Here is a 21,802-nt window from a genome sequence, read left to right on the forward strand (position 1 = left end):
TGTACTCTGACTGCTTTGCCAGTGTCATTAGGTGCTTGTTCCAGTTTGAACTGAAACTGGATGATAATGTGCATTTTGGGTTTGGTTTATTCAAGAAAGACAATGCTCTGCCTATGAACTTGGAAATTAGGGCTTCCTTTTGAGTCTTAAATCACATGGCCAACACAAAATGGATAAGATCTAAAATAATCAAAATCTGCTTAGATAGACACAGTGCCACTCTATGTCTCTCTTGCTCAGTCTAAGTGGGTACTAACATTTACAGAAAGAATGTAGGCTGGGTCTGATGGCTCGTGCCTGTTATCTCAGTACTTTGGGAAGCCCAAGATGGGCAGATCACTTGAGGCCAGGAGTTTGAGACCAGCCTGGCCAACATGGTGGAACTCTATCTACACAAAAAGTACAAAAATTAGCTGGGTGTGGTAACATGCACCTGTAGTCCCAGCTACTTGGAAGGTGCTGAGGTGGGAGGATCGCGTGAGCCCAGGAGATGGAGGTTGCAGTAAGCTAAGATTGAGTCACTGCACTCCAGTCTGGGTGACAGAGTGAGAGTCTGTCTCCAAACAAACAAACAAAATAACAACAACAAAAAACAAAACAAAGAATGTGTCCATCAGAAGGACTTGGTGGTGGTGGGGTGTCTGTTAGTTTGTTTTCTGTTGCTATGACAAAATACCACAGACTGGGTGATTTATAAAGAAAGAAGTTTATTTAGCGTATGGTTCTAGAAGCTAGGAAGTCCAAGAGCATAGTGCCAGCATCTTGTGAGGGCCTTCTTGCTGTGTCATAACACTATGGAGGGCATCACATGGTAAGAGAGCAAATTTGTGCCAACTCAGGTCTCTCTTCCTCTTCTTCTAAACTGCCAGTCCCATCTTAGGGGACCCACCCTGATGACCTTATCTAATCGTAAGTATCTACCAAAGGCCCCATCTCCAAATACCACCAACAAATGATTTTGAGCATTAAGTTTCCAACACATGAAATCTGGGGGACACAACCAAACCATAGCAGGAAGAGAGAGAAGGAGATGGGCCAGGAATGTAAAAATAGAAAAAAGGTGCCACAGAGGCCAGTGTTTAGGGAAACTTCAGGCAAAGTTTAGGAAAACTGGTCCTCTGGTCCTTGGACCCTGCCTGTTTGGTCCTGAACCAGATATATCTCTTAGATGGATGCCTAGGGTCATCAAGTCCTGGTGACTTTGACAGCTGAATCCTCTACTGGCCTCCGTGATTCTGATTTCATCCTTACTTGCATCCTACTGCTTATAATTTGTCTCTCCAGTTAGCATGCCCAGCTATAGGGCATGTTGACACAAATATATTCATAACCATCCTGGACCTCATTGAATTTAAATAGTATGCATTTCAGATTACCTACACATATCTGAGTTAGGTTATTGGAAACTTGCCCCTAAGCAATGATTCTACTCTCTATATGTTGACAGAATCAGGTTCTGCATCTTGGAATTGAGAGCCAGATCCTGGACTATGATCACTTGCTCGAAAAATGATGAGGGCTGCTTGGTGGCCAATCAGCCAGAACTTCCCGGAACCTCCTGGAGACATCTACTCTTGGAATCCACATTCTTCAAACTTGTCCAGCCTCAGTCCCTTGTTGAATGTGTTATGGGACACCTTGACTCTTTGTTCATTTAAGAGGCTAGAATCAAATCAGAGGTAAAACAAGGGTCTAAGTCATAACAAATAATTAGGAGTTTCTTTGAAAACTTTCTTACTGAGGCATCTTGGAATTGATTATCCCAAATATATACCTATACTTTCAGGGCAGAAACAACACCTACTCCCATTGTTACAGATCTTTAAGAATTTTGTATTGTTTTAGAAACTTTTTCTCTAGAGCTTTTATGCTGTACACCTAGCCCTTCTGGGGTATGAAATGTCAGAGTCATGATCTAACACTGAATTAACGTGTGCAGTAAACTAAATATCAACAAGAGCCCAACCTCCATGCAGGTTGCCAAGGCTGCTTTGGCATAGCCTGAAGTTTGTTTTACGTCTTTCAGCACCCATGCTTTTACAAAGAACATACACATCTTGGAGGGCTGGCATGCATCGTGATAATGCGGTTTATAGCACCCAGGTCTCTCCAGGTCTCTCTGCACAGTATGTGTGCAGCAAAACACAGTGGATCTGGTCATGGAGACCTGGGTCTATCAACAGGGGTCAAATTGACTGGGTAATGGTCAAGCCCTACTTCACTCTAGCCTGTGTAGCCCTTATATGGTAGGCAACAATATCCAGTTCGAGAGGCTTTCGAGTTGTGTGAAGCCTCTTGAATCCAACAGTGTGGATATAAACTGAGAGAACAGGGGAGAGACACCTGGAATCTTACAAATGATTTCTTATGTATGTTGAGACAACCTGAAAATAATGTTTTAAAATTCAAACAGCAGAAAGCTTGTAGCACTCCCTGAATCCTCTGATTTGTCAAGTTAATGTTCTCTCTAAAATCATTAAGTTTGCTTTTTCAGGACAGTGCATTTACTATGCTATTAAGTATAAAAAGCAGTTGACAATTTTCACTATCTTATATTGGGCAAATCTGGTGATTTATTTGATGCAGTTTTTTTTTAAAAAGAACTTTTTTTTTTTTTTTTAAAAGAAAAGGTCCAGAATCCAATCCAGCATCACACACTGTAGTCAGTAGCCTATTCCTTTAAGCCTCTTTCAGTCTAGAATGTTTCCTCAGCCTGTCTTTGTTGTTCATGAAATTGACCATTTTAAAGAGCATATGCCGATTTTCTACAGACCATCCCCCAAGTTGGGTTTGTGACTTTCTTCCTTCTGATTAGATGTAGACTGCCCATCTAGACATTTTGGTCCTTAGAGTGTTATTCCACGTGTCCCATGAGTGTGTGTTCCCATGGTTGGTGATGTTGGCTTCCATCTCTTGGTTATGGAGGTGTCTGCTAGGTTCCTCCATGGTCCATTTGTAGTTTATAAGTGATTGTGAGGAGATACTTCAGGACCATACAAGTATCCCATTCCTTGTCAGATGTCCTTCACTGGTGTCAGCATGCTCAAAGTGCTCTGCAAAGGGGTGCCTCATGTGTGTTGTTTGTTCCTCCCCTAGTGGTGATCATGTGTGCGAGCAGTGACACCGTCCGGAGCATCATGCTGGCGGCACACAGGCATGGCATGACCAGTGGAGACTACGCCTTCTTCAACATTGAACTCTTCAACAGCTCTTCCTATGGTAACTCTGCTTCCACTTTCCCCTCCTCTGCTAAGGTTCCAAGAGAGGTTATCAGATGCCGATGAATGGTGGGTTGGATAAATAATATGTGGTACATAAACACCATGGAATACTATGCAGCTATATAAAAGAATGGAATCATGTCCTTGGCAGCAACATTAATGGAGCTGGAGGCCATGATCCAAAGAAATTAAAGCGGGAACAGAAAACCAAACACTGCATGTTCTCACTTATAAGTGGGAGCTAAACATTGAGCACACATGGACATAAACATGGAAACAATAGGCACTGGGGACTCCTGGGGGTGGTGGGGATGGGTTAGAAAACGCTGTTGGGTATTTACATTCACTACTTAGGTGATGGGAAACATACTCCAAACCCCAGCATCACACAATATTTCCATGTAACAAATCTGCACATGTACCCCTTGTATCTAGAATAAAAGTTAAAATAAAAAACAAGGGGGTTGTGAGAAAGATTCAAAAATTTGAAATATGTCCATAAATGCGATTGCCATAAATGCAATTTTGGAAATTTGTGACTCTGAACACTCCTACAGCTTCTCAAATTTCTTGAATTTGCTTGATCTCTAACAATTCAATTAGAGCAAAAAGATACCATAGTCCTGTGATGTCAAGACTCCTGTCTGGGTATGAGCGTAGCCCAGTCCTGCACTCCAAATGATCATAAATCCAGGTCCCAAAGACCCCTTGTCCAGTGCTTTTCCAACTGCATGTTGCTATCGTCATGAAAGTATCATGAACAGAATAATTTCAATGAGATTTGGGCAGAATTTTTAATAGAATGGAATAGACTAGAACATAACACTACTGAACAGGTAAAGGTGTGTCACACTTAGCATGTGTATTGTTTTAGAAAGCTTTTACTTTAGTAATATTATTGCACATTTGTGTGTATATGTGCATGTTACACCTATGTTTACAATGGGCCACAGTGTGAAATAAAATAACTGTTATTGCAAATTGAGGTAAAAATCATTTGAAAGCCACTGTTCCCAGTCCCCTTTCTTTCAGATTACTGCACCTTAAACCTCTCCTATACAGAAATTGTGAGCCACTAATGTATAGAGTTGAAAGCATTTAATTCCCTATAATGAATCTGGGGAAGTTTGCAGGGTTCCTGTTATGGAGGGTGTTTAAGGAGATCATAAAGATAATAGGTACAAGACATTTCTCCCCCAAATGTGGTTAGGGCTCTCTCTGAAGCAGACAGCACAGGGCTACAGAACATGTTCTCAAACGCTGCATGCTGGCTGCTCAGAGTGGAGCAGTGGTAAGGGAAGTGTAAGTGTGTATATCACAAATGGCATGTTTATACTGAGCTTCACTTCCCAGTTCTTGCTGATGAGATATAGTTGGACAGGATCTAAACCTTAAAACATAAGCCCCGGTTTCCTGCTCTGATATCCTGGTTTACTGGAGCAGTACATCATTGTGCATATACAGATAATAAAACACACTTATCATGGAGATAAAGAAAAGTTGATGAAACAAAAGTAGCCACTGCTTCCTGTAGCGGATAAAATTGGAGATTTGAGGCTTGCAAGATAAACACCCTATTTTGCCCTCCTTGCTGCCATGATGGTCTTTTCCTCTCTGTTTCACACAAGCAGAGTGGTGGTTTCACTTCTTGACTCAAGATCAGAATGCAGTTTTACTACGAGCTGCAGGGTTGAGTTCATTGAAATAATGGTAGAAACTAGTGAAAATGAAAAACATGTATGTTGAGTTTTGCAAGTTGGCAACTACAAATACAGAATTTAGAGGCAGTGCATGTGAATTTAGAGACATTAGGTCTGGCAAGTACCTAATACAAATGTTAGGTACTAGAATTCCTCTCATCCACAGATAAAGCCTTTATTACTTTTCCCTGTTAATTACAATACATGAGTATTGTAGACAATTTAGAAAACACAGAAAAGCATGGGAAAGTAAATAAGTTATCATAATTCTGCCACGCAGACAAAAGTACATTGATAATTTTTAGAAGTATGTACATCCTGCCTATTTTATAAATATATGTCTTACAAAAATATTCTTCAATATATTGATCATACTATTTATGGTATGGCTCTATGTTCTTTCATAATGTTGATAATCATCTTTTATAAGTCTTATTTTTCAATATTGATGTTGTTCCCAGCTTTTTGCTATTAAGAATGGTGCTGTGTTGAGTATACACACACACATATACACTCTCTCTCACATATTTGTACATATATATATATTATCTGTAAAATAAATTTCTAGAAGTAGAATTGCTGGCTCAAAGGTTATGTGCTTTTAATCTTTTTTTTTTTTTTTTTTTTTTTTGAGACAGGGTCTCACCCTGTTGCCTAGGCTGGAGTATAGTGGCGTGATCTTGGTTCACTGTAGCCTCAACACCCTGGGCTCAAGTGATCCTTCTACCTCAGTCTCCTGAGTAGCTGGGACTACAGGCATGTGCCACCAAGCCTGGTTAATTTCTTTTATTTTCTTTAGAGACAGGGTTTCATCATGTTGCCTAGGCTAGGCTTGAACTCCTGGGCTCAAGTGATCTGCCTGCCTCAGCCTCCCAAAGTCTAAAGGGACTACAAGCATGAACCACTATGCTGCCTGCCATTTAGGTTTTGATAGATATTGTTCATTTTTACTTTTGCAGCAAAGTGTGTAATTATCTGTTTTCTTGTAACCTTGTCAACCCTGTATAATCTAACTTTTACCTTATTTTATTTAATTGAATTTCTTTTTATGTTTATAAGCAAAGTTTTGCAGTTTTCTCATTTATATTGTGCATTTTTCTTGTGTTTGTTCTTAGGTATTTTATGTTTTTTGGTTGTTATTATGATCATGATCTTTTCCCATTGTATTTTGGAATGATATTTATGTAGAGAAGCAATGAGTTCTTGTTTATTTATTTTGCAAGAATTCTACTTATTAAAATCCTCTGCTCTAATAGTTTTTGTATCATTTCAAATAACAATGACAGTTTTTTCCTCCATTTTGATAGTTGAACATCCTATTTCTTATTCTTTTCTTATTGCATTGGCAAGAACTTCCAGAATAATATCATATAACGGGGGTTATACTTTAAATTTTGACTTCTGTCATGAAGTAGATGGTAAAGTACCCTTTTATTCCTAGTTTATCAAGTCTGATTTTTAAAATCAGAAATGAATATTGAATAATATCAAATGCATTTGACCTGTTCTCCTAATAAATTTAAAAATATTGGGCCACCATGGCATTCTTGGAATCAAGTGTACTTTGTCATGATGATTTTTTAAAAGATATATTGTTGAGTTTAAGTTTTTAGTGTTTTATTTAGGGTTTTGGATCCATATTCATGAGTGAGATTCAAGAGCACTTTTTGGCTGGACTGCAGTGGCTCATGCCTTTAATGCTAGCACTTTGGGAGGCCGAGGCAGATGGATTACCTGAGGTCAGGAGTTCAAGACTGCCTGGCCAACATGGTGAAACCCCGTCTCTACTAAAAATACAAAAATTAGCTGGGCGTGGTGGTGTGCGCCTATAATCCCAGCTACTTGGGAGGCTGAGGCACGAGAATCGCTTGAACCTGGGAGGTGGAGGCTGTAGTGAGCTGAGATCTCACCACTGCACTCCAGCCTGGGCAACAAGAGAGAAACTTGATCTCAGAAAGAAAAAAAGTATTTTTTTGGGATGACATTGCCAGATTTTAGTATCAGGTTCTTATTAGCTTTATAGAATTAATTGAGATACTTTCCATTGTTTTCCATGCTCTATAACAATTTTGATACCATAGGAATATTCCTTGAAATAAAAAAAAAGTTCAACTCTGTATTTGCACCTAACTTTATTTCACACATAAAAAACTTACAAAAAATGTAAGTTGAGAATCACTTATTTGAAATTCTTGGTATTAAAGTGTTTCAGATTCCAAGTTTTTATTTGGATTTTGGAATCTTTGTGTGATATATATATACGTGTGTGTGTGTGTGTGTGTGTGTGTGTGTATATATATATATATATATATGTAAAATGAGACATCTTGGAGATGGGACCCAAGTCTAAACATGAAATTCATTTATGTTCCATATACCTTATACACATAGCCTAAAGATAATTTAACTTTTTCCCTAAGGATGCCGAATAATCTGTATATCGTGTGCCTGTGTTTTGACCCATCACATGAAGTCAAGTGTGGAATTTTCCACATGTGGTGTTATGTTGTTATGTTGGTGCTCAAAAAGTTTTGAATTTTGGAACATTTTGGATTTCCCATTTTTGGAGTAGGATGCTTAATCTGTATAGAGACTTCATGTACAGTTATGTGTTGCTTAATGATGAAGATACATTCTGAGAAATGAGTGGTTAGGCAGGTTCAGCATTGTATGAACACCATAGATGGTTTTCATACAAACCTAAATGGCATATAGCTTACTACACACCTATGCTATACGGTATACCTTGTTGCTCGTAGGCGATAAACATGTACAGCAAGTTACCATACTGAATACTGTAGACAATTATAGCACAATAGGATTTGGGTATCTAAACATAGATTCTATCTAAGCATAGAAAAGGTATAGTAAAAATACAGTTTTATAACATTATGGGACTGCTGTCATATATGTGGTTTGTCATCGACTGAAATGTTATTTGGGGCTTGACTGAACATATTTTACCAAGCTTACTCTAATGTTACCAGATAACCATAGTACAATGATCAAAACAGGGAAATTAATGTTGGCACAATATTATTAACTAAACTACAGGCCTATTTGAAGTTTACCACCACTTCTCTAATGTCCTTTTTCTGTTCCAGGATCCAATCCAGGATCTCACACTGCCATTTAGTTGTTATGTCTCCTTTATCTCCTCCAGTATGTGATAGTTCCTCAGTCTTTCCTTCTTTCATGACTTTGACACTTAAAAAAAAAAGTTTTCACTATGACCAAGTGGGGTTTATCCCAGGGATGCAAAGTTAGTTGAGGATATTTGAAAAGCAATCAATTTAATCCATCACATTAAGGAAGTTAAAGAAAAAAAAAAATCACATGATCATATCAATAGATACAGAACAAGCTTTTAACAAAGTTCAACACCCATTCATGATCTTAAAAATAAAAAATAAAAAATAATAAAACAAGAAATATAGGGGAACCTGCTTAGGTTGACAAAGAATACTACAAAAACCTTACAGCTGATATCACGATTAATGGTGAAAGACTGAATGCTTTTCCCATAATATGAGAAACTAAGCAAGGATGTTCACCTTCATTACTCATTCAATTTGCCACTAGGGGTTCTAGCCAGATAAACAGGGCAAGAAAGGAAAATAAAAAGCATACAGGTTGGAACAGAAGAATCTGCTGTTTTGTACAGATGTCATGGCTGTCTATGTATTGAATCCCAAATAATCTACAAAAATTCCTTAAAGCTATTTAATGAGTTTAGCAAGGTCCCAAGATACAGGTTCAACATACAAAAATCACTTGTGTTTCTATATTCTAGCAATCAACATGTAGATGTCAAAATCAACAGTATAATATCATTTAGTCAAAAAAGAAACATTTAAAAAATGTAAACTAAAAAATATCTAGTTTTTTGCTGAAAACTACAAAACGCTGATGAAACCACTAATGAAAGAAATAAAAAAATGATCTATATTAATGAGAGACATACCTTGTTCATGAATTGGAAGACTCAACATGGTGAAGAGGACAATTTTTCCTTACATTGAGGTTAAGTAAATTTCTTATAAAAATTTCAACAAGTTTTTTTTAGATATAAGGAAGATTATTCTAACTTTGACACTTTTCATGAACCCATTATTTTGTAGAATGTCTTTCAATTTGGATTTATCTGGTATTTTTCCACAATGAGATTGAGTTTGTGCATTTTGGTGAGAATACTGCAGGCATGATGTTGTGTGCCTCTCATTGCATAATACCAGTGCATAAGAAGCCATACTATATGACTTATTGCTGGTGATGTTTGGGCAACTTTTTAACACTTCCTTTCCTATGAGTTTAATTTTTCTGCTTCTTGAAAATTCTACTACACAGAGTTATACAGAATGCTCTTACACAACTTACAAAGTATACTTGGGGTTTCTGATTAGATCCTTTATATTTTACATTTACACCATATTTGCTCTGACTTTGTGCTTTGGTGTTGTTCTGCCTGAGAGGCTCTGCCATGTACTAGCTGTTAGCTCTAAGAGCTAAGGGTTAAGAGATGGTTAAGAGCTTAATTTTTAACCCTGGCAAAGTAACATAACTCTGCTCTCCCCTGCAAGCCTTAGTTTCTTCTAATGAGAATAATAATACTTATCTTATGGCATCAGATTGAGTAATAAATGAGGTGATGTATATAAAATATCTTGCAAATTTCTCGGAATAACTATTTAATAAATGTTAGCTATATTTTATTAGTCCTAGTTTATTTTGACCATTACACCTAATACTTAAAAAATTATCTTAAGTTTATACATTTTTTTCTGTGGTGATAGGTTTATAGATAGATTTAAGGCCATACATTCTGTTATCAGGTTAGCCAATGTTAATATAATACATCCCAATCACCTGGGTGCGTTAGGAATTGCATCTTCATGCACCTAACCAAGAAGTCCAGTTGTAGTGATTTTAAATAAATGTAGAGATTTATTCTCTTACCTGAAACACATCCAGAGGTGGGAAGTTGAAGGCAGGGATGATGACTTCCTAATGTCATCAGGAGTCCAGGCTGGTTCTGTTTTCCTGCTACTCTTAATCTTAGTGCATAAAACCCATTCTCAAGATCAAATATGGTGGCTAGAGCTCCAGGGATCATGTGTTAATTCTAGGCAAGACAAAGAGAAAAGACAACAGGTAAAAAGAGACCCTCCTGGATGACGTGGTTCTCTGTGAAAGGCTTTCCTGGAAGCCCCACTCATTAACTTCTGCTTACATTTCACTGACTAGCTCTAGTAATAAGGGATATCAGGGAATGTGTGCTTTTAATTGGACTCACTGCTATCCTACATCAATTTAGGAATCTGTTACTAAGGAAGAAGACAGCGTGGATGTAGGAAGGCAACTGTCCATCTTCCACAGACTCTGAAGCACCTTTTTCCTTGGGGTAGAAGCAGTCAACAGAATCACATGGTGGGCAGAGTGACCTAGACCGAGCTTCTGTTATACATCAGTAGTAAAGGGCCTTGTTTGAAACTTTGTACCCCAATAATCAGATATATATGTTCATGAAAAGTTCTTCAACATCTACCTCTCCCTGGGCCTCTTCATACCAAACCCTATACTTTTTCTAGGAAAAGGCCTCTGTTTTATTTTATTTATTTTATTATTTATTACTATTTAATTTTATTTGTTTTTTGAGACAGTTTCACTGTTGTCACCCAGGCTGGATTGCAATGGCATGATCTCAGCTCACTGCAACCTCTGCCTCCTGTGTTCAAGCAATTCTCCTGCCTCAGCCTCCCGAGTAGCTGGGATTATAGGCATGTGCCACTAAGCCCGGCTAATTTTTGTATTTTTAGTAGAGACAGGGTTTCACCATGTTGGCTAGGCTGGTTTCGAACTCCTGACCTCAGATGATCCACCTGCCTCAGCATGCCAAAGTGCTGGGATTACACATGGTGAGCCACCATGTCCGGCCAAGGCATCTAATTTTAGTCACTACTTATTTGATGTTGGATTGAAACAAACATATTGATAGAGTATCTATTTTTACTAATTACTAGATTGTTTGATCTTGGTGAGCACTCAAAAAAAGAGTGCTTTGCCCAAATTATGTGATTACAGGAGTTCAGTGGGTAATATATTATGGGATAATTCAAGTGATTGAAAATAAGACATAGGTTAGGTTTTAAACATAGGTTTAAAAAAGTCTAGAAAGAAGGTAATATATATTGCCCCATAGAGCTTTTAAAGGCACCAGTTGACATTTTTGTCCATTGGCATTACCTACTTAGAAGGTAGGTTAGGTGGTAATTTATCTGGGCGATCCTGTCCAGAACTGTTATTATTGTAGAGCTTCCCTATCTTCCTGAGAACTCAGAGAGCACTAATTAAGATGAGAACAGAAGTTCAGTAGAGATTGGTGATGCACACAAATTAAATTATTTGACTGGCTAAAAATGGAAAAATAACAGAAAAACCAGGGAGAGATTAGAATTATGTTTTGCCATAAAAGTGATACATGTACATTAAAGTTAATTTGGAACACAGAAAAAAGAAAAAGAATTCTCACATAATTCATCAATCATAACAGCTGCTAAACAGCATTTTGGCACTTCCCCTTCTGATACTTTTTCCTCTGCTACATTTGTTTTTAATGTTTTTGTCAACCACTGCATATACAATTTTAAATCTTAGAACACCCAAACTCTGATGAAATGAGTGTACGTTGGGTAGGGCATTGGTATTTGGAGTCTGGCTTGCATTAGGATCTTGTTCCTATCATTTATTAGCTAAATGACTTTGGGCATGTTAATCTCCTTGAGCCTCAATTTCCTCATCTGTAAAATAGGGATTGTACTTAAATCTTTTTCAAAGAGTTGTTATGAGAATTAAAGAAAGAAATACTGCAGGTTAGAACAGCTGTGTGGAGCGTGCACAATGGTAGCCCCCATTAAGGGGTGCTGTTATTAACAATGGGTATAATTGGACCAGCCTAGCCATGGCAAGCATGTGACAGTGGGTCGTTTGGAGAGGGTGGGGGTAAGCCAAGGAAGGCAGTGATTTTCTCTCCTTAAATGACCACCAGAGCTGAAGAGCCACAGTACTGTGGGGCCAGGCCAGGTGAATGCTAAGCATTCATTTCTTGGACAGATTCTGATGGCTCAGCTACACATTCAGGTGACATATATTGAAAGTTTACTATGTGCTAGGTCCTATATAAGTACCGGGAACTACAGGATGGCACAGTTACCCCAACATGGGTACACTTTATTGGCTGCAGCTCTTCAGCCACAGGGTTGCTGGGCATAGGGCTTGGTGCTGAGCAGACTACTTTTCTCTTTCGTAAGTATTCTGGACCCAGTGCGAGCTTGGGTGTTTAATACGGCATTAGTATCCACCACTCCTCTGCAAGTGCTGTCCTCAAGGTCACCAGTGAGCTTCTCATGACCAAATCCATTAGCCTTACCTGAGACCATGCTTCCATGCCTCCAAAGCTGTGCCACCCAATGGAACTTTCTGCAATGACGGCTGTGTTCTAGTCTGTGCTGCCCAATATGGTAGCCACTAGCCACATGCGGCATTGAGCGCTTTAAATATGGCAAGTGTGACTGAAGAGCTGAATTTTTAATTTTAATTGCATTTAAATAGTCACACATGTGGCTAGTGGCTCCTCCATGAGACAGCACTGCTCTAGAGCATTCAATCTTGTTGTCATCCATCCCTTTCTGGTAACCCTATGCTCTTAGCTTTGGCGACACAGCATTCTTCTGGTTCTCTGTTAGCTCCTCTCTGTCTCCTCTTACTCCTCTTGCCCACTAAAAATAGCATTCCCCCAAAGTGTCTGTGCTCTGCCCTTCTCCCTCTGCTTTCTGCACTGTCTTTCATGTCTGGCGAGGCAGCCCCTGGTTTCTAACTTGGAGCCGTGTGGAAATGACACCCAGCACGGTCTCTAATCCTCACTCCTCTTTTTGACTTCGGACTAGTGTTTCCACCTTTAGCCTGGTGGTCACTTGGACATTCTGCAGTCGCCTTGGATTTACCATACCCCTAACTGAAATCATCATTTCCATGTCCTCCTAACCCCCTCCTCCTCCACCCGGCTCTGCTGCTGCTTTACTGATAACCTGTTTTCCTTTTCTCCTTGGCGTCATCTGTGACGTGCCTCCCTCTCTGTTGTCCCTCACTCCCTAACTGTTGTACAGTCTTAAGATTCCTAACGCACAGCACTCTGCCTTTGTTCTCAAGGGCTCTCTTTTTTTGATAATAAAAGACAAGGCTTATTGTTGAAAATTTACTATATTCAGAAAAATACCAAAAAGAAAAGAAAAGAAAAGAAAAGAAAACTTGCGCATAATTGTAACCATCCCGAGAACCATTTTTAACTTTTTTGGTGTGACTTCCCACATATAACCTTCCCTAACCTCTTGCCTGGATTACTGTGGCTGTGAACGCTTGGTGTCTCCCCCACCCTAATCCACTGCTATTTCCCAAGGCTGATTCTCATCATATCACTCTTCTGTTCTGCTCATAAATCTCCAGAGGCACCCAGTTGTCTACTGCATTAAGTTTGTCCCCACTGATGGGGCATCATGCCAAGCCGACCTCTGCTTTCCTAATGCTCAACAGCCCTGATATGGGAGATGTTACTGACACACCACAGTTAGAAATGCCCACAAAAGCAGGAACTCATAGTATCAGTTATGGTTAGAATAGTTACCAATTTAGCTTGGCTTAAATTTATTAAGCACTACTATTTCCATCCTTTTTTTCTAGGAAGCAAAACTCCAGGCCAGGCTCGGTGGCTCATGCCTGTAATCCCAACACTTTGGGAGGCTGAGGCAGGTGGATCACTTGAGGTCAGGAGTTTGAAACCAGCCTGGCCAAGACAGTGAAACCGTGTCCCTAATAAAAATACAAAAATTAACTGGATGTGGTGGTGCATGTCTGTAATCCCAGTTACTTGGGAGGCTGAGGAAGGAGAATTGCTTGAACCCTGAAGGCAAAGGTTGCAGTGGGCTGAGATCATGCCACTGCACTCCAGCCTGGGTGACAGAGAGAGACTGTATCTCAATAAATAAATAAATAAATAAATAAATAAATAAATAAATAAAATAAAAGAAAGAAAAAAAAAAAAGGAAAAAAAGAAAAGAAAAAAAAAAAAAAAAAAAAGGAAAACAAAATTCCAAAGCCATTACTTTTTAGATTGTGGTAGACAGATTTATTATACTGGATTTTGCTTCTTTGCAAATTAAAAAAGTTTTTGTCCATTTGGTTCCCTGAGATAATTGCAGTTTCTAGTTCTATGTGTATTTTCTAATTACATAGCATACAAGTCTGTAGAGTTAAGCATTTCCCTTCTTAGACCCCCGGAGAAAACTTTTTTTCCAGAGCTGAAACTCGCTCCCTCTTTGCTTGAGACATCACCTCTACTGAGTCTTGATACTTTGAGTCAATGAAAAATGAATCAATAACTATTTATTGCATGCCTGCAAGCAATGGGCTCCTCCATTGGACAAAGATGTCCTGAGCATTCTTAGAATTTGGGGTCTTCCTGGCGATGGACTTGGCCTCTTAACAAAGGCCATGCTGTATCTTGATGATTGAGCATCCAGCTGGTTTTGCCTGCTTGATGGCTCACTGGCCCGAGCATGGGTATGACTCTGCCCACACTGTTGCCTCCTCAGTGTCTGGGAGGTTTCATGGGAGAGGAGGAAGACTTTGTCAAGTTTTGCTCAGTGGCCTGAAAGTTAATCTTGTGCTCAGTGAGTACAGATTTAGTGCCTAATGAATTCTGTCCTCAGCTGTGTCTTATTTATCTTTTAACAGCTCCCTGGCACATGTAAGCAATTAATAAATGGTTGCTATTATTAGGATTATGATTATACAGATGCCTCTGCAAACATTTTCTTTGTCTCTGCCTTTTCTTGGGCTCTAGACTAAGTGCCCAGCTGCCTCCTGGCTGTCAGGCACATTTGCACCTTGCCTGTGTTGTGATGTAGGCTCAGCCAAGCATGCCTTCCACCCTCCTCCCCTCCTATTAAAATCCTGTTCACACAGTTAGGACCTTTCTAATGCCTCTTCCTCACATGCAGCCTTCCCCCAGGTTAGAGCTCATTGCCTCTTCTTCTCTGCTCTGTGTTGTGTCTTGTACCCCCCGTAGTAAGCTGTGGTCCTACCTGTAATAACTTCAGTTGTTTACGTGTCACACCCTCAGCCTCTCATTGAATGTGGTGGAGACTGTATTTACAATGCTCACCCTGCCAGTCTCAGGACCTTGTATAGTTCATACATGTTTGTCTGATTCACACTGTCATAGAAGTTCCAAAGCCCCCAAATCTTTGCTAAACTTCTTCAGAAAGAGTAGAGTGAGTGCCACAAAGTCCTGGCCGTATATCCCAGAGACATTCTCACGGCTTAGCTGTTGGATTCGAGGCCTCTGCCAAGGATGAGGGGGCTGGCGCTGGACTCCAGCAGGTGGAGTTCCTTGTATTTTCAGAGATCACCAGGAATCATAATAACACTTCATAGAAAAATAGCTTATTGTCAAAAGTTAGAGGTCCACCTTGTCTTTTGGGGCCCTGTAAGCCACATGTTTTCTGGAAAATAAAATAACGAAGAGAAAAGTAATTATTCTTACTCACGTAATTTTTTGCTTTTGTAAAAGAGAGACCTGTGAAAGACTGGGATACCCAGCTTCTCACCGCATCAGTTTCCTTATCTGTAAAATAGAGAGGATCATAGTCCCCATATTGCGGGGTCTTGTGAGGAGGAATTATTTTTATGCATATAAAGTGCTCAACAAATAGAGCTTTTATTATTATTATTTTATTATTTATTTTATTATTATTACATATGTGCTTAATAAATGTTAGCAATGTTAATTATTATTATTATATATATACTTAATAAATGTTAGCAATTATTATATATGTACTTAAGAAATGTTAGCAATTTTTATCTCATTACCACTAATGCACTAATGGACATCGTCTAATAAATAATTTCTATGATGTTGCTAGCACTAGAGAGACACGAATCTTTGAGTTCACCTAAGCTACTGTTCACCCTGAAAAGATTCAAGAAATATCAATAATCTCAAACTTTTTTAACAGCACTAACTTTCTTTTTTTAAAATTATACTTTAAGTTCTGGGATATATGTACAGAACATGCAGGTTTGTTACATCGGTATACACGTGCCATGGTGGTTTGCTGCACACATCAACCCGTCATCTACATTAGGTATTTCTCCTAATGCTATCCCTCCCCCAGCCCCCCACCTCCTGACAGGCCCTGGAGTGTGATGTTCCCCTCCCTGTGTCCATGTGTTCTCATTGTTCAACTCCCACTTATGAGTAACATCACTAACTGTCTAATAGTTGTGCATATCCATTGTCGTGCGTCGCTGTGACCTGCCGTCCCACCCACACATAACATCAGGTTTATTATGCCACACTAGCCACTTGATTCACCTGCACATTTGATCGTAGGTATTAAAAAAGAAGTGTGAATGGCAAGGAATAAAAACTGAATTCTTTCTTTTATAGTGCTGCAATTTTGGGGGTGGGGTAGAGCTGAAAATTGCAGTTACATGGTTATTACAAGGCAATTACCTCAACAGTACTCTTCTTTCTTGCTCACGTTTCAAAGGAACACATGTGCAAAGGGCCTTCTTCTCCTTTAATGGTCTTGACATCACATCATACCTAAGGGCAGAGCTATGACAATACTTCTCTTCCTGGTTGCCAAAAGTAACATGCGGGGGGCACATCGCAGTTGTAAAGGCAGAATGGCCTCTTTTTGGTGGCTGGCTTGGAATTGCAAATATTTTTATTTCTTTCATAGGAGATGGCTCGTGGAAGAGAGGAGACAAACACGACTTCGAAGCTAAGCAAGCATACTCGTCCCTCCAGACAGTCACTCTACTGAGGACAGTGAAACCCGAGTTTGAGAAGTTTTCCATGGAGGTGAAAAGTTCTGTTGAGAAACAAGGTCTCAATATGGAGGATTACGTAAGTGCCTGATTATGAACCTAGGCCTTCAGCATCCTGAAAACAGTCTTCTAATTAAATCAGAGATGACAGAGTGTCCCGTTCTGAGCCATTCAAAAATTCCTAGGTTCAGGTCTGAATTTCACTGTTGCCTTCTGTGTGTGTGTGTGTGTGTGTGTGTGTGTGTGTGTGTTTTCTTTCTGAGTGGTTTTCCTCCTTCCCTCCCAAATATACTCACTATCATCTGTACCCTTCACTTACACTTTTTCAGCTGCTGCAGGAAGGACCATTGCTATTTCGTGGGCACTTGTGGTGGTGCTGAGTAGAATGTCTGTAGACTTCCATCACGTATTTGACTAAGAGGGTTTTGGGGGAGAAGAAGGATGAAGGAGTGCCAAAGGTTTGCATGCCTCATTTTTCCAAAGCTTGGTGGCATTGGGTATTTGGGGTTTTAGGAGACACTTTCTTTTGGCAGCCTGGCTTAGCGTTCTGGCTAGTCTGCTTGTGATGGTGTTGTCGCCTCTTTCTGCTGGAAGTTGCTTCCTGCTCACATATTGCAGGACTTCACATTCCATTAGTGCTGTTGTTACTAGTGCATTTCAGGAGTGGACAAGAGTCAGAACCTTAGTTCAGACTGAGGATTAAGCAGAGGGACTCATCTAAGAGCTGGCACCGCAGGCAGCTGACCACACCTCATTTGGCATCATTGTTTTGACTGCCTCTGACATGCTTTGCTGCATGGCCAACACGCCACTCCTGTAAATCCTTTCTTAGAGCAGGATGAAAGGTGGGCACCTTGGACTAGTTGAGTAGGTGTGCTGGTCTTCAAAACAAATCACTCTACAGCATCCAAAACTGAAAAGGAGCACCTTCTTCCTCCTCTTCTTTTGTTTTGAGTCAACATTTCGCTCTGTCTCCCAGGCTGGAGTGCAGTGGCGCGATCATGGCTCACTGCAGCCTCAAACTCCTGGGCTAATGCGATCCTCCCTGTTCAGCCTCCTGAGTAGCTGGGACCACAGGTGTACACCATCATGCCAGCTAATTAGGAGCACATTCTTAATGATAGGCATACGGCCTGGATAGTCCCTGCTCAAATTGGATAATGATCAACTTCATAAGAGATGGCCACTTCCAAACAGGGTTTCTCCTAGTTTCTCTACTTGAAGTACCACAGAGTACTGGCATTGGCCTCAGAGCTGCCTTCAGAGTCTAGATCTAGCACTTCTGAGCTGTGTGGCTTGGAAAAATTGCTCCGTTTCCCCGATTCAAATTACTTTTTCCTGCTGGAGGATTTAGGATTATTTACCTGAAGCATTTAGCACTATCCCTGTCAGAAAGTTAGAACGAAATAAATGGTACCTCTTTTGTACCACTGTTTCAAGATTATACCTGTCTTTATAGGAATTTGTTATCAAATGGCATACAAAGTGTCTTATAAACATATTTATTAATGTTTTAAATGTTGCATATACTATACTCACATCATTTAAAATATCTTTTGACTTTTTAAATCAGTGCTGTCTGGTAGTTATACAACGTGAGCCCAAAAAGTGAGCCACATATATAATTTTAAATTTTCTAGTTGACACATTTGAAAAAGTGAAAAAAAAAACAGGTGAAATTAATTTTAATAACATATTCCAATTAACACAATATAAACACAATATTTCAACATTTAATCAATTAAAAAATTTTAATGAGATTTTAGTGTATTTCTTGTACTACGTCTTGGAAATCCAGTGTGATTTTACACTTATAGCGTGCGAAGCCCTTGTTCAAGCTCCACATGACATAGCCACACATGACTAGTGGCTACCATATTGGACAGCGTGTTCTGAATTATGAAAGAAGTAGGGTTTCTGCAACAGAGCCTACGTTTAAGGAAACATATGGTAGTGCTGTCATCATCCAAATCCTTTGTCTCAGAAACAAGAAAGAACACAAAAGGTACTGAACTTCCTTCAGTAGTGCTGCCACATGTAGGCTGGGTCGTTATTGAAAACATCAAACTCTTTTACATATGCCACTGTATATTATTTTACTTTATTAGGTTCATATTAATTTTATGGTTTAAAAACTCAACAATGGTGCCATGTTGTCTGGTTTCCTCTCATTGGGCAAAAGTTGGCATCCCAGCCAGGAGCAGTGGCTGACGTCTGTCCTCCCAGCACTTTGGGAGCCTGAGGCCAGCGATTGTTTGAGCTCAGGTGTTGAACACCAGCTTGGGCAACATGGTGAAACCTCATCTCTACAAAAAATACAAAAATCAGCCAGGCATGGTGGCATGCACTTGTAGTCCCAGCTACTTGGGAAGCTGAGGTAGGAGGATCACCTGAACCCAGGGAGGTCGAGGCTGCTGCAGTGAACCGTGATCGCACCACTGTGCTCCAGCCTGAGTGGCAGAGTAAGACCTTGTCTCAGAGAAAAAGTTGGCATCCCACTACTGGGTAATTCTTCTTGGTTATCTGTTATTCTGTGTTCATAATATTACATCTTATTTTAATGGTAGTCTAAGCAAAATCTCACTGGAAACGTATACCTACTACAAAGCTTTATAGAACGTTCCAAACCTAATAAGAGCACTGTAGAGATTGTTTGCAGCCCTAGATTACCATACTGCTTCCCTCTGATAGTGGGACTGTTAAAACTGACTTCATAAATAAATAAAAATTAGAATTTTAAGTAGAAGTTGGAGCTAACTATAATAACTTATTTTAGTTCTGAAGATGTGTCCATCTTTTGTATGTATGTAGGTTTTAGTGGGCCTTTTTTTTTTTTTTTTTTTTTTTGAGATGAGGCCTCCCTGTGTTGCTCTAGCCAGTTCGTGGGCTCAAGTGATCCTCCTGCCTTAGACTCTGGAGTAGGTGGGATTACAGGTGCACACCACCACGCCTGGCTGAGTTGGGCTCTTGTAAACACCAGCTGCAGAGGTTTATCAAGTTAGGTTAGACAGGTGGTCCTGGTGAGTATCATGGGAAGGAACTATGGGAGCCAAAGAGCCAGCACCTGGTGTGGCTGGGTTCCCAGATGCTAGTGCTTGATCTAATGTGGTGGGAGAGCCTGTAGGAGTCTGGGGTCTAGACTCAGTCTTTTTGCTTCTCTTACTTGTGCTAATGAGTTGTCTCATCTGCTTTCTTAGAACTCCAGTTGATGACACCCATCGTGAGCTCTTCATTCTCTGCTATCCATCTCGAATTCAGTGACTTTGGTGGACTCTCATTTGTTCTAAAATTAACCATGCATTTCCAAAGAATCACATAATCTAGGAATAGTGGCAGTTTTGTTTCTTTTAAATTCTTCTACTTTTAAGTATGTTTAATTGAAAGTGTACTTAAGAAGCTGGGCACAGTGGTACATGCCTGTATTCCCAGGTACTTGGGAAGCTGAGGTGGGAGGATCACTTGAGTCCAGGAGTTTGAGCCCAGACTGGGTAACATATCAAGACCTCACCTCTAAAAAGATAAGTAAATAAAGTAACTTTTTAAAAGTATAATTAAGAATGTGTATACTTAATTCAAGTATTAAGTATATTGAATTAAAATTAAATATAATTAATTAAATTAAAATTTCAAATGGCCTTGGGTGGGATCCCAATACATGTTAAATATAAGCAGTGATAGTGGGCATCTTAACTTTAATGTAAAGAGTATATGACAGAATTCATATCTGTTCACATCACCACTTAAGCATGATGTTTGCTGTGGAGTTTGGGGGACACTCTTTATTAGACTGGCAATTCCCTTTTCTCTCTTGTTAGTGAAGTTTTTTTCTTTGGCAAAATGATTCCTTGTAATACGATAACTGAAACAAAAATAGCACATCAAGCATCAAGGTTTGTATAATGTAGGTTAAGGAAAATCTTTGGACATAGGTTTTTTACTTTAGGTGTTACATGTCATATGATACCACTGACTCTATTTCATATATGTTAGTATTGCATTCATCATATTACCATGTTTTCAGCATCCTTAAAAAGGTTATGGTCTTCTGAAAATGAAAAATTTGAAACTTTAAAATATTTACAGACTATACTAAAGCATTGGGAGAATAGAGTAGCAATGACGGTTTTAGTAAAATTAATGTTCCATATTTTTAACTTACCAAATTTTGATGGATTAATGCCATTTTGTTTTGGTAAAATTGATCTCTTCTCTCCTCTATCCATCTCTTGCCCTCTCTCTTTTTAATTGACTTTTTAGTAGAGATAATTGCACATTTACATGCAGTTTTAAGATGCAGTACAGAGAGATTCCTTGTATACATTTCCCAGTTTCCTGCAATGGTAACACTTTGGAAAATTATAAGATCACAACTAGGATATTGACACGGATACAATGCAATTATTATGCTCAGATTTCCCAGTTTTACCTATACTCTTTGTGTGTGTGTGTGTGTGTGTGTATGTATTAAGTTCTATGCAATTTTATTCTGTGTATATTTGAGTGTATGAATTTTATCAAATGTATATTCTTACACATATTGTGATACTCAGTGTTTCTTTATTCTGTTATAAAGTTGCGATGTGAGTTGCATTAGTAGATGTTTCTGATTGTAACCATTTATGCACTCCTAGAATAACCTAGGACCATCTCAACCTCAAGACTGAGTTGTTCTATTTCCCAGTTCACATTTTGGGGAATATACTTATGGTTGAACCTACACATGCCTGCCTAGCTGGAGATTTTCAGGCCGGGATGTCTCAAATGCTATTAGCAGCCTGTAAATTAGCTTCCCTGAGTCCAGTGTTTACTCTAGTTTCCCTCAGCTTGGGTGGAACATGTAAGTGGTGTGACAGAAAATACGGTTGTTTAGGGCTAGTCTATCATTGGGGCTGTAAGTGTTGCATATATTACGCTTGTCTAGTCATCAGTACATGTATCTTGTACATGATAGTGTACATCAGTACATGATAGTGTCCCCACTATTCCTAT

At 39.3% G+C, this 21,802-nt stretch overlaps 2 protein-coding genes across 5 annotated transcripts in view; both read left to right on the top strand.

Annotated features, from left to right (window-relative positions):
- Nucleotides 1-21,802, top strand: part of TARS1 (threonyl-tRNA synthetase 1) — a 1,036,507-nt gene that overhangs the window by 292,423 nt on the left and 722,282 nt on the right. The gene's annotated exons all lie outside the window — the stretch shown is intronic.
- NPR3 (natriuretic peptide receptor 3) overlaps nt 1-21,802 on the top strand; it is a 92,849-nt gene that overhangs the window by 11,237 nt on the left and 59,810 nt on the right. For all 4 annotated transcript variants that reach the window (XM_050793838.1, XM_050793839.1, XM_050793836.1 and 1 more), the window contains exons 2-3: nt 3,097-3,219; nt 16,726-16,892. In XM_050793838.1, coding sequence (XP_050649795.1) covers nt 3,097-3,219; nt 16,726-16,892 — 290 coding nt within the window. The remainder of the gene's footprint in view (nt 1-3,096; nt 3,220-16,725; nt 16,893-21,802) is intronic.

The sequence above is a fragment of the Macaca thibetana genome, chromosome 6 (assembly GCF_024542745.1).
Source record: "Macaca thibetana thibetana isolate TM-01 chromosome 6, ASM2454274v1, whole genome shotgun sequence".
Lineage (NCBI taxonomy): Eukaryota > Metazoa > Chordata > Mammalia > Primates > Cercopithecidae > Macaca > Macaca thibetana.